This window comes from Blennius ocellaris (genome assembly GCF_963422515.1).
Source record: "Blennius ocellaris genome assembly, chromosome: 2".
Lineage (NCBI taxonomy): Eukaryota > Metazoa > Chordata > Actinopteri > Blenniiformes > Blenniidae > Blennius > Blennius ocellaris.
In genome coordinates, this window is record NC_137651.1 from 28,553,175 (window position 1) to 28,566,754 (window position 13,580).

The following is a 13,580-nucleotide window of genomic DNA, read 5'->3' on the forward strand; positions in this document are numbered from 1 at the left end:
TTCTCATTTACTATGCTGGACTGTGCCCCTGAATCCCATAATACTTTGATCGGCTGATCGTCCATAACACAGTTCACCATGCATCTGTTGCCCACTAGACTGACTAACCTTGATTTTTGTTGAGGTGGTAGGTAGCAGACTTCAGTTTCGGCTGATAGGGTGTTGGCTGTTGTTCCTTTGGTGGCTGGTGCTGGGCTTGGCTGTTTGCTTTGGGACCCTTGACTTTGGACTACTGCTGGTCCCATCTCAGCAGTCCCTCTCCGTTTCCCGACGACGGTCTCTGCGCTTGACATCCACGAGAGTAGTGACCATCTCGCCCACATTTGAAACAGTGCCCACAGCTCTCTCCTTTTCCCTCTTCTCTACACCTTTTACAGCCTTTTTCCCTCTGTGTGGGTCTCATGGAGCGGGGATTAGTTTCCATAGCAGCCATAAACATTTGTTTCATTTCTTTACGTAGTTCTTCCATAATCTGTTGGGTGTCTGTCTTGGTCTCTGACCCCCTCACTGACTTCATGGACACTGCAGTGGGAGGTCCTTTGGGCTTGGATTGATTCTGAACAGGTGCTGGTGCTGCCTGACATTCTGTTTGGAGTTCCTGCACCCTTGGAATCCTAGCTGCAGTCAACCTTTTTCGTTTTTCTGATCTCTCATTTTCTAGTTTTGACGCTTCATTGATTTTCTCGATCAGTTCCTCATCCGTTATGCTTACGTCGTTGAGGAGGGGCTGTAACTGATATTTAATAGAATCACTGAGCAGCCCAGTTTCAATGGAGCGGAGAAACTTGCGCTGGATGGTGGCCCTGCTGTACAGTTCATCAGTCTCCTCATTTGCTGCTTTCCATAACAGTTTCTCTTTGAGTTCAATTGCACGAAACACAAAGTTGAGAGCAGTTTCTCTGGGTTCTTGAGAAACATTGAGCAGCTGATGGTAAAGCTCTGTAGGGCTATCTACTTTGTAATGTCCCTTTAATATGGTCAGAAGTTTGGTGAGTGTAAGCCCACGTTTTATCTCCAACATGTCTCTGAGGGGCATTCCTGGACAAATGGCCCTGATTACTGCTTCAACTATTTCAGTCTCTGAGTGTCCTTTTTCAGTCCCATTCTCAATCTGGCGGACTAAGCTGAGGTAAGATAACTTCTCCTTCTGTCCAGGCTCTCCAATCTGCCCACAGATTTTAAACTCCCTTCTCAACATCACCTCTTGTAGAGTTTGTATTGGCTCTGGTCGAGGTTTGGGTGGAGATTCTGTCATCTTTACTGAAATGGCCTGTGGTAAGGTGTCCTCAGAGTCCTTCTTTGACTCTTTTGATGGGGTTTTCTCAACTGATTGGCTCTCCTCTTTGTTTAATCCCAGGATATATGTGGCTGTCTCATTATAAAACTTTTCCACTTGATCCTCTTCTTCACTATCCTCAATCTCATCAAACATACCTTCCGCCATCTTGATGAGTGTGCGCTTGGTCTGGCTGTGAGGGTCTCCGCTGTCCAGGCCGGAACATTTTAGTCGCCTGCAGACGTCCACGAGTAGCCCTCTATCCAACTGCCACAAAGCCGTACTCACTTGATCACGTAGGTGTTCAGTTGATTCCATTTTGGTCTTGAATGAAGGTTCGTCTCTTGGGAAGGAAGGTGGTTGGTGATGTTGACTCACTAGCGCCACCTCCTGGCTGGCTCGCCAAAATATGTTACACTTATGAGAATTATGGGCCACTCATCTCCCATGCAACATATTTATTTTCTGCAACACAGAAACACATTGTTCAGTCCGGAGCACGCTCGGTGATTCACTCTCTTCCGCATCACGTTCTGACTTCCGCTCCATACTGTAAAACACGTGCACTCATAACCACAATTCCATGACAAACACATACAGTATCTTAACCCTTTCGCTTATTAACAAAGAAGAACATAATGTATATGTAGACCTAAAGTACAAACGTGCAAAATAAAGTTTCAATCACGGATCACATTAATAAAGAAATACCAACTACTGCTGTAATATACATCCAACTTATAACAGTGCTTACGTATTTTAATGTGCCCGCGACGGCATACAATTCCGCCATTTTGGGTTTCCAACGCGGTAACTTTTATACCTTCATAACTTCATTACAATCTTACACTTGACATCAATTATTCTTTCAGGCACTAATAACCATGCACGACTGTTGGCAATCACTTTTACCTAGTTTCTAACACCAGCTTACCTGCAACACAGAAACACATTGTTCAGTCCGGAGCACGCTCGGTGATTCACTCTCTTCCGCATCACGTTCTGACTTCCGCTCCCGGCGGTCAGCCACTGATACGCACCGAGTGCCCTCTACTGGCGAACCCTATATTAGCTAGTATTGCCACGGATTAACTCTTAAAATGATATTCATTAACATAAAATGACCTTAAGAATAAAGAATAAAATAAAATAGGGGGGGGCAACTATTTCTAATTATGAACGTACACATAGTGCCACACATACCCCCAGGCACAGACCTGGGGCCTCATTTATAAAACTGTGCGTAGGATTGGCGTCAAAATTGGCGTACGCACGAAACACAGAAAGTGCGTACGCACAAAAATATCCTGATTTATAAAACAGTGCGCACGCACGTCCTACGCCGATTTCCCTTTATAAATCACAATCCACTCTAAATGTGGCGCACCTGTGTGCGGGTCATACCACGCCCATATTTGTTCATGAATATTCAGAGAAACGCCTCTCATGAATATGGATTCATGACTGACAGCATGCCGAAAGCAGCAAGGAAAGCCAAGAAGCGCAACTTCACCCAGTGTGAGGTGGAAGTTCTCGTCGGGGAGGTGGAGAAGAGGAAGGCGATATTATTTGGTGGACACAGTGTTGGGGTCACCAATGCCAAAAAGGCTCTAGAGTGGCAGCATGTGGCGGATGGTGTCAATGCTGTGGCCTCAGAAGGTCGGAGTGTGGCTGACGTGAAAAAAAAGTGGTCCGACATCAAAGTAGACACAAAAAAGCGCCTGGCGTCACACTGGCAGAGCGTCTGTGCCCCGGGCGGGGGAACGGGCCCTCCGGAGCTCACCCCGCTGGAGGAAACACTGGCGGGGGTCATCGGGGAATCCCTCCTGAGTGGAGTGGTGACGGAGGTGGAGGGGGACACCCAGGCCCGCCCCTCCCTACACGCAGAACACGCGCTGTGCGTCGGGCCCCGCGATCCATGGGGGCCCTATTTTGCGCAAGTGAATTGAATTTCCCTCGGGGTCAATAAAGTATCATCATTCTCTGCAAATGCGCAAAAGATGCGCGTGTATTTTCTCGAGAGGCACGTAGAGCACCGCCACCAAGTCATCCGAGGCAGGAGAGAGAGAGAGAGAGAGAGAGAGAGAGAGAGAGAGAGAGAGAGAGAGAGAGAGAGAGAGAGAGAGAGAGAGAGAGAGAGAGAGAGAGAGAGAGAGAGAGAGAGAGAGAGAGAGAGAGAGAGAGAGAGAGAGAGAGACACAGACAGACAGACAGACAGACAGACAGACAGACAGACAGACAGACAGACAGACAGACAGACAGACAGACAGACAGACAGACAGACGGCTTCCAAACGTCAATACGATTCAGGAGCTAGCAAAAGAAAGAAAAAGTCCAAACAAGAAGAGGCTCGTGCTTCACTTGAAGGTGGGATGTTGTTGAAATAAAAAAGATTGTTCCACTTTTGATCTATAAAGTTCTTGTTCCACTGTTGATAGAGGCTGTTCATTTGATTCGTTAGTAATTAAATTTATTATTATTATTCTTATTATTATTAATAGTAGTAGTAGTAGTAGTAGTAGTAGTAGTATTATTAGTATTATTATGTTATTGGAAGGGGGGCCCCAAAAATAAAATCCTGCTTAGGGCCCCCACTTGGCCAGGGGCGGCCCTGGGGACACCGCCGCCTGCCCTTCAGGAGCCCGATGGTGCGCTCCACAATACTGCGCGCCTGGCTGTGGCGCAGATTCTAGGTCCTCTCCTCTGCGCCTTGTTGGTGAGGAAAAGGGGTGAGCAGCCACCGCTTGAGGGGGTCTCCACTGTCGCCTGCAAGGTCGGTGAACGGGTTAAACACTCCTACAAAATTGCAAGTCTCAGGATTTCCACATTAATTATCCGTACCGAGAAGCCACCCATCACGTACAGCGCCGGCTCCAGTCTGCGCCCAACACTGCTATATGAGCTATATGATATAGGATATTACACTGCATTCATATCAGTGTAAACATAATACTGTTGTCTTACTATTGTCTTAATCATATGTTTCCCGTGTGCACTCCGGGGAGTATGTTTGTATATTCATTGTAGAAATTTTATTTTTTACTATCCACTTCTTGCAAATACACTGTCCATATATGAGAGGTCATATAACTTTATTTTACACGATCGGTTTCACACAGTTTCTCCCGTTTCTTTCTTCTGCCATCGGTGGCGCAGTTTCTCCTTCCCCCAGTTATGTGCGTACGCATGGGTCAGAGTTGGCGTGGAGGACCGCACATTTTCCCGTCAAGTTCTCTTTTTATAAATCCCACGGTTTGCGTAGAGAGTGGCGTACGCATTCTTTTGTGCGTACGCAACGTTTATAAATGAGGCCCCTGATCTTTTCCATAGTTTCTTTGGAAAATTGCAAAGTTTTACAGACTCTATAACTTGGACCGGTGCATTCTCTTAAATGAAAGCACAACATGAACCGATGATTTTCCTGCAATGCCACTGTCCCAGGGTGGTTTTATGATGCATGTTGTTCACAATACAGAGCCTGTGTGGTCTGATGCGTCTCTGGCCACCTTGGGAAGTGGCCTGAGCGAAAGCGCTTTGGTGCTTGTTCACACTTTGCTTTAGGGCTCGCCACATGTGATCGGATCACCCGGATCATATGTTAACGTCAGGTCTGAATGGACTCTTTTCTCCCATTAAAGAGAGAATTGTCTTCAGTGAGATAAATGTTTCTAAACAAACACAGTGCTTGTGACTTAAAATGTTTATGCAGATTTAGCAAAAAGCAATAACTGCCCATCTGTCAGTTTGTGCAGCAAACTTTTAGTCAGCATCAAGGCCCAAAGAGAGTTTTATTTAAAGAGAATAAATTCCTCGCTCGCATTATCACCTTCCTAATCCTCTCACTGTGTTAGCCTTCTGCTATCACTCCTTGTCAGCTCGGCATTGTTGTACTTTTCACTGCGACTTGTGTTTCCGTGCAGGGTGAGAAGCAGCGTACGGACTGATGGCTGGGGGTTCGGCGGAAAGGGGGTTGAGAGAGAAGTGAAGAGGATAATGTGGAGAGAAGCAAAAATATAAACCTCCAACTGATCCCTTAAATCTTTCTAAGCTGCCTGAAAAATAGAAAGCAAATCTGAGCGGGGGACGACAGTTCCACTCCAGCTCTGACAGTTGTTTTTAAGAATGTAAATGCAAAGACCTTCTGCACTTCTGTTGGGAATGGTGGAGTTGGTTAATCAAAACATCAAGTTGACGCATGTAAATGGGATGCATTAGTGGCACAGTGATAGGATGAGAAAAACCAAATATTTCAGCAAACTGACCTATTGGTAGTCTGTGGCTCGGCTCCAGCAAACACAATGTCTCAGGTAATTGACAGAAGAACATTACCAATTATTGGAAAACTGAGTTGCATTCATTATACGGCCACACAGCTCACCTCTGGCTCTGTCGGTGAATTCCAAGTATCTGATTTAGCCAAAGGAGGTTGTTTGAACCCAAACACCATTTATTTAGTGTCTGACTTGCAGAACTGCTTGCACTGAAAATGCAGACAACACTTAACATCAAGCCCAAGTTGACAAATAATTAACAAGAGCATGCATGTTTTTTTTTTTGTAATTTAGTTGACAGCAATGACTGGTCTGCATGTCACTTATTTGCCGTGAACATTTTTTTTTTTTTTCTGGGAGCCATTTCACACTTTCCTGTCAACCATTTCACACTGAATTAGGTCATGAGGGCTCCGAGTTTGGAACTGGATGTGGCTGCTCTTATGCAGCTGAGGACTCTTTTATTAATGCAGTCTGAAGAGACATCTAAAAGATTAAGACCATGCAAAATTCTGACTCGTAACAAGAGTTAGAGGTGGAAATTACTGCATAAGCACAGAGACGCACAGGAAAATCAGCTCCGCTCTATTTGCCCTTTTAGAAAAAAAAATAAAACATCATCAGATTCCTCTGCAAACGCCATTTTCTCAGCCTTTGGTGTGGAAATGAGATGCAAGGATGGTCATTAGTGGATGATAATGAGGTGAAAGAGACAAACAACCTAAGCCCTGTTGGTTTTTCTAATATTAATAATTAATTTGTGATTAAGTGGCTAATTGGAGTTTAAAGGTCAATGTCAATGACAATGCCACAGATCTGAGGAGACGGGAGAGGGGGGGGGGGGGGCTCGACCAGAAGACCGTTGACAGTAATCCCAGGTGCTCTTCTGTTATCATGACAACTCTCCCCCCTTTCCTGAGCCATTTTCCCTGGGCGACAATGCCTTTGTGTGCTGAGGACAGCAGTTCAGTTACACCAGCACCTGGGCATTTGCCCTTTTGGCATTGAGCGTGAGCCAGACCTCAAGACGGAGTGGCGTATCGTCAAGGTGGAGCAGCCACAGAGAAAATGAAAGAAGCAAATGTCTTTCACAGGCCTGTTTCTCTGCCTTTGCTTTGTTAATAAAAGAAGAGACTTGGTGTTTACGTGAGCTCACAATCCAATGCATGTGATAGGTATGCAGTGACGAACTACCTTAGTCTCCTGTCGACCATAAAATCCTCCACAATCTCAAACAGAACAATCTCAACTGATCTGACTCCTGGCATTAATTCATCTTGTTTATGATGCTTCAGATTACTCTCACACTCCATCCTTATCACAGTCAGAACTAATTTATTTCGAGATGTCTGACGTGAAAACAATGGGTAATTCAGTCTCCAGAGTGGGCAGGTTTAAAGACGTTTCCAAATAATTAAGGGGGAAAAAAAATATCTGCTTGAGCTGCTCAGCAAAATTAAAACAGTCATTGGAATGAGATGAGTGAGAGAAACAACAATCATCTTTTCATTTTCCACTGCGGCTCCATGGCTCCATTCACCTCCTGCTCCACTCCTCCACCAGATCTGGCCTCTCCATCCCCGGCGTTAATGAGACAGGCTACTGTCACAGTCACATCTGAGCTCAGTGCTTGTAATATCGGCCGTACCCGTGTTCTGGCTAATGTTTCCTGTGCTCGTGTGTCTGTCAGAGCTCAGGCTGACTTTTAGGAACAGTCAGGTTGCAGGTAATTGGCGCAACCTGTTGATATTAATTCTGCCCTTTGATGTGAATGCACGACGTGCCCGCAATAGTCACCCAGTGCAGACTGAGTGGGCTAATTGTGGCTAATTCTTTAGTAAAATCACCTTTCATGAATTTAATTTTTTTAGCATTGCTGTGTGTTCATCTTCCATTTAAAAGCACCATCACTCCCTTGTTTTCATTAAAGTGAAATATTCCAACAGTAAATTAATTAGATATATAGTCTGGTACCAGATGTTGTTTTGTATAGGAGCTTGAGGATGACAAGAGGATTTACTTCAGAATCCAGAAGATAGTTGAAGTGAGAAATGGATGAGTATTATTTGAAAGGCAGGACTGAGACAGCTGGAGTTGTAGCAATTACAGCATGTAGGCCAAGGTCCTCTCGACAATCACACATCTTTTTATATGCAAATCCCTGACAATTGTCTTAGAATGGTCTTAAATTCAGTCATTTACAGCAGCTGAGCCAAGTTTTGACCTTATTAAGACTTGCATCGACGGGATGAGAATACAGTGGAATTACCAGATTCAATTTACTCTTTATTTTATTTTATCCACCAGTTCAGTTCCATATCAGGAAAAAAAATGTTGTGATGGTGTTTACAGCCATCTATTTCTGGTGCAAAGACTCTCTTTTCATAAATTTCAGTACTCTGAAAAAGACCATAGTCCTTGACATTTGTCTGTTTTCCTTCTCTATCAAACACTGCTCTTCAGCACTGGCCTTCACTCATAGAAGCCATTGAAGACACTAAGGCCTTGCATCATAAGCACGAGGCATCAGACTCACAATGGAGGTGCAAGGTGCTGTTTTGTGTGGCAGCGATAAGCGTTTTTAATTATTCCAGTATTTGGTAAAGAGTAAAGAGCCCAGAGTGGATTCAGATGACATTCTGAGGTGTATTGTGACACACGGTGCATGCAGCGACTGTTTATACTATGTTTTGTCTTGTGCTCCGGTGCAATGCTGGGCTCCTAAACTGATCCTCCTGTGCTGCTTTCTTTTTCAGTCAAGAGTCGTTGCACGGAGAGCGCCACACTCACAGTGGAAATAGTCGTGAGGTTTAGTGAAATCAGGAGCAAGTTATTTTACATTCCCATCACCTTGATCCTGGAGGATTTCGGTTGTGCATCCTAATGAAGCGCTCTCCTTTGCACGTTGCTCCGGTTAAAATCCAGGGCCCTGTCTCTTCAAATTCAGAATGGGTATACAAAAAAAAAAAAAAAGAAACCTCTCCTCAGAACTCCTCATTGCAGCCATCATTCTGGCAAAACAAAGAGACAGATGTCACAATACAATGCTCTGAAGCTGGACTAACACTGTCAAATATAGTCTTACTTCTCTTGGCAGTGCTGGAATAGTCATTTGTTGGGATTTTAAAGGTAAGCAAAAGGGGGAAGCTCGGAGCTGCTTTTTGAGGCTCACACCCATCTGCTGTGGTTGGCAAGAGACCTTGAAGAGAGAGCTGCATCCAGCTTTGCCTGCAGTCAAAAACGAGAAAAGAGGCAAGAAAAAAAAACAAACAAAAAAAACTGCCAGGCTAATAGATAGTCACTCCCATGTATGCTGCATCTCGTAGCTGCTGCTCAGAGTCAAGGCCTCAATCACACATTGCTCAATTCCCATGAGAGAACGGGGAACACAGAAGCCATAGTCTGAAAGAGAAAAGTGCCACGGCTCTGCCCCGGCACCCCCAGTTAAAGATCACTGTCTGAGCCATGTGTGCACCTCTGACAGCTCCGACTCTTACTAAAACTACAAGTCTCTTTATTTCCTAGACGGTGGGGAACAGGCTAGAGTTTGCCCTCAGCAATCACGTTAAAATGTCCCCAGACCCAAAGCGGAGACCTGCCTGATGTGAAAGTGTTTTTTTGTTTGTTTGTTTGTTTTTTTGTAGGAATGGAGTGTAATCTAGAGGGTAAATATAGCAGATGTCATCCGCTGTGAGGTCTCCGCTGGAACAATAAAATGAACATACTTCTGGAATACGGACTTGTTATATTGCTGAGCCGGGGTTACATAAGATTTATGAACTGCCATGGCAGTAACAATTCTATGTAGGGGGCGATTGATAGTGTTTGCTACTAAAATTCCTCTGGCTGGGACATTAACTCAGCAGATTTGTCCCTGTCTTCACAAGCACAGCCTTGTCAATTATTCAAAGGAGCAAAACAACAGCCCAGAAAAGACAGCACTTGGTGCGTGGAGCTCATTTACACATCTCTATTCCCAGAAGTGTGCACATGTGTTTAGGCCATAATGAGAACTGGTCTTTCATCCCTACGTGTCTGTCTACTAATTCACACCATTGCCATTGTAAGTTCCCTCATCGCCCCAAGACGAGGACATCAAGGGGAAAACAAAGAGGAGGAGGTAACAAAAAAGTATTATTAGAGGCTACGCTACCTGAGTTGCTCGCTTCACAGAAGTTACGAGACAGAAGACTTCATTATTTAAACTGAGCGATGCAAGACCAAAGACAGCGAGCAAGTGCACGGACTGGCATTGGGCTCCGCCGGCGCTCTAATGGAAAAAACAGGTTTTGTGTGTCACAGCAGCTCTCTCCAGTGATGGATGAGAAAGCTACCAGTCGCTATGAGTTAGCTCGCCGAACGCACAACGTCCTCCAGAGCCTTTCCCAACACAAAACTCTCTTTTAGCCAAACAACAGTTGTTTCTTTAACCAATTCTGATGACAAACTATCCCCAGGTCCTTTTGTCCTGACAGCTTGTTTGGACATGTTTCATGTGGCCAATATTTTTCAGGCTGTATTGTTTATTGTGCTTACGTTCCTTTACATGTGCATTTCATGCCCACTGAGGGATTTGAACCGTTCTGTTTGAGAGCCCACATTGTGTCAAAGACTCATAAAATAGAGGTTTGCATGTGTGACAGGGCTATTAAAATGGATGAGGCACAACTTCTATTGTAGGAGCGTTAGTGTAAGATTCACTTACACTTTTTTTTTTTAAAACGCTGAGTATACTGTTGGTTAAATGGAGAGGCAGCAGCAAATGAAGAGCATGAAAGGAGAGAAGGGAGCAATGGATAAAGGCCAAAGGAGACAGATTGTAACATCTGGTAGAATTTATGTGAGCCCAAGACGATGTCATTGACCCCGAATGGTGACATCCACTTCCTTGGAGAAGGCCAAATGAGGCTGTTCGGCTGCAGACATTTATCATAACCATGCTCTCATATGTGTTTAAGCTTTGCTGGGCAATGGACACAAATGCACATTCACTGTTACACACACCAAAGCTCACAAACATAAAGGTGTTAAAGTCACGTGACACATAATCCTGTTGAGACATGTCTGCATTGGAATGCAGAAATGGGACACATTTCTGGTCCTGCTGGCGTTCTGATTTCTGCGTGTCGTCTGCAACCTGAGCTATATTGACTAATCATGTTTGAGAGGACCGTTTACTGCATTCAGGTTCACACGAAACACCGAAGAGCCAGAAGGTAAAGGCAAAGATGCAGTCTTTGAACCCACTTTTTGTCAGGTAACAACACTCTTCCGCATGCATAATAATTTAGATATGTTTAGAGAGAATACTTGTTTCCAGACCCTTAGCTTGTGAGTTCCTGGGAATGATGGAATTAAGATCACTGACTGGAGCACAGAAGTTTAGTTTAGGGATTGACTGATAGGATTTTAATACTCTTTTTCATACTCTTTTGAATGTCTACCTTCTCTTACAATTCATGTTTTCTGTCTTTTGAGGCTCTCAGTGAAGATGTGATTTGAGCCTTTTCAAATATCGAGCCTATCAGATTAGCTTGTAAATTGCCTCTAATGTGGCAGAAAAGACTGACCAACCACACTTTAGTTGCCTCCGTGGTTTACACGATGCCTTCGGGAACCAACTATGAGGGACCAAGTAACAAACGTAAAAAAAAATAGTCAATGACTTAATGAGTTGCACTCGGTCATCCGCAGTGGTAATAGTTATTAAAGTTTTACTGAAGAAAGATAACGTCAGACTAAAACAATGAACTTCACATTATTTGAATATTGGCAGGTTACAGATATAATCTTTTTTTTTTTTTTTTATATTTTACAATCATCAGTTGCATCAGATTGTCCAGAGCATCCATATGAGATGAATTTCTGACACTTGATTGTCCCTGGGTGTGAATGTGAGTGTGTGTGGTTGTCTGTCTCTGCGTGTTTGTCCTGTGATGGACAGAGTGGTGACCTGTGGAGGGTGTATCCAGTCCTCACCTATAGTAAACTGGGATTGACTCCAGCGCCCCGCGACGCTTCACAGGATTAAGTGGTATAGAAGATGTAGGGGTGGATATATTGTACCTCGATTTGCTCATTTGCACCTTAATAACAATAAAGGTGTTTGTTCATTTAGTCATTAATTAATATATTAAGCATACAAGTCAGTGTTACTGCAACATGTTATGTGCACAGGAACAGTTTCAGTCCTTCTGCTTAAGGCGATCATCATGTTGTGCAGATAACTCAAAATATAAATTCTTCTTCCTCTATTGAGGACCCAGTGTAATCTGTCTTAAAAGCACCGCATAGGCCATCAAAATACAGCATTTTAACTTTTAAGGCCCCGTTGAAATGCTTAGGCGATAGAACATCTGAGAAACCAATGCAAACCGGGTAGTCTAAAGGATTTCACTGTTGACTGAAAGGATAATTATATTTAGAGAAGAACAGAAAATTGTTTGACGCACATTTGCTAGACTTGCTGTGATAACCGTTATCTAGGCAGGTAAAGCAATGCAGGAAAATTAAGTAGAAAAAGAAAAACAACACACATGCAAAAAAAAAAAAATCAATCAACATAAAGAAAGAAGCTCAAACAGATCAGAACAAGGGGGGCGTTTCAGCTAACGGTGTTTAATTTGTGTATCTTGCTTTGTTTATTTTTTATCTCCTTGAGTATGATGTAAACACCATCCTCATCCCAAAGTCTCAGTACAACACAAGTTGCATGACGTGGCAGTGGGAAGAAGGTGCACTTACATCCCAATCTGTTGGGGCCTCTCCACAGCAGGCCCACGCACACACGCACACACGCCCAACAGGTTCGCAGCTGTCTGGTAGACTGCATACATTTAGTCAGTTGCTCATCTCTGCATGGAGTGCCTCGACTTATGAAACTATGCAATGATGGCACCATTATCCTACTGATCAGAACGGCTCTTGGCGCTGTGTGGGAGCAGCTGGGGTGATCTGGCTGCAGGTGCACACACACACACACACACACACACACACTGCATTTCCCTCTCCCCTTGTTTCCAGATTCGCACTATTGTTGTTGTAGCCGTGTTCGCATGACTCCTCTTCAGTTTTCTGCCTCCTACCTCGCAGATGCAGGCACTTCTATAGAGCTAAAATGCTTCAGTTTCCTCTCCATGTACAATGCTCAGCACCTCATTATGGCCCACATCATCCTCCTGAAGATTGTGATGTTAACATGTATGTGGGGAACATCAGAATTCATGCTCTAAAATTCTTTACAAAATGTTTTATTATCAACTCCATAAATAAAACTTCCACAGAAACCTTTTTTTTTTTTCATACGACAACTGACATTGCTGTACTTTCGTATTCAGTATTGCTCATTTTGACAATACAACACAAACGTCATTCTCTGAATGGAAATTGTGCTGACATTGATAAGGCTCCTGCTTTGTCACTGTAGTTTGCATCACCATGGTGTTGATGTGCATGTTTGCGGAGTGAATCTAGATCGAAGTAGCTACAGTGAAAAGTGTGTTAAGTTGGGGTTTTTTCACCCTGTCCTCTCAAATAATTCAGTGCCAAAATAAAACAAGTTGAGGTTGACTTGGCACAAAACAGAGACATGCCAGATGACAAGGTCATAAAAAGCAGCTCTGAACACCAAACTAAACTAATAAAGCATGCATTCATGCTCAAGATCATTCAGAGTAGTATATTAGATAATGTGTCAAATTCAACTTGTGAAAGAGCCTCTGACAAGAGCAATAAAAGGCAGTCACTTTAAGGAACAGCAGCATTAAAAAACATGTTTTCTTATTTCATGATACATTTCTACTTTGTCTCTGATGTAAGTCAGTACCAATTTTGCTTGACATGTTAAAATAGATGCCAGACTGTATTTGTCTATTAAATAAATAGAAATCATATCTTCATATGTCAAATATTATTAAAGTTCACACTCCAGTATGTATAGTATAGGAGTTGAGTTGTGATTTTTTTTTTTTTTTGGGGGGGGGTTGTACCAATCATAGAGATTTTTGCAATGTTCACTAAAAATAATTAATGGA

The 13,580-nt window shown here is 43.5% G+C and overlaps 1 protein-coding gene across 1 annotated transcript in view; it reads left to right on the forward strand.

The window, feature by feature from the left end:
* Positions 1-2,736: 2,736 nt before the first annotated feature.
* rtn4rl1b (reticulon 4 receptor-like 1b) overlaps positions 2,737-13,580 on the forward strand; it is a gene marked incomplete at both ends in the record, with an annotated part of 138,892 nt that continues 128,048 nt past the window's right edge. The window contains one exon of the mRNA XM_080511065.1: positions 2,737-2,794. Within this exon, the coding sequence (XP_080367191.1) occupies positions 2,737-2,794 (58 nt within the window). The remainder of the gene's footprint in view (positions 2,795-13,580) is intronic.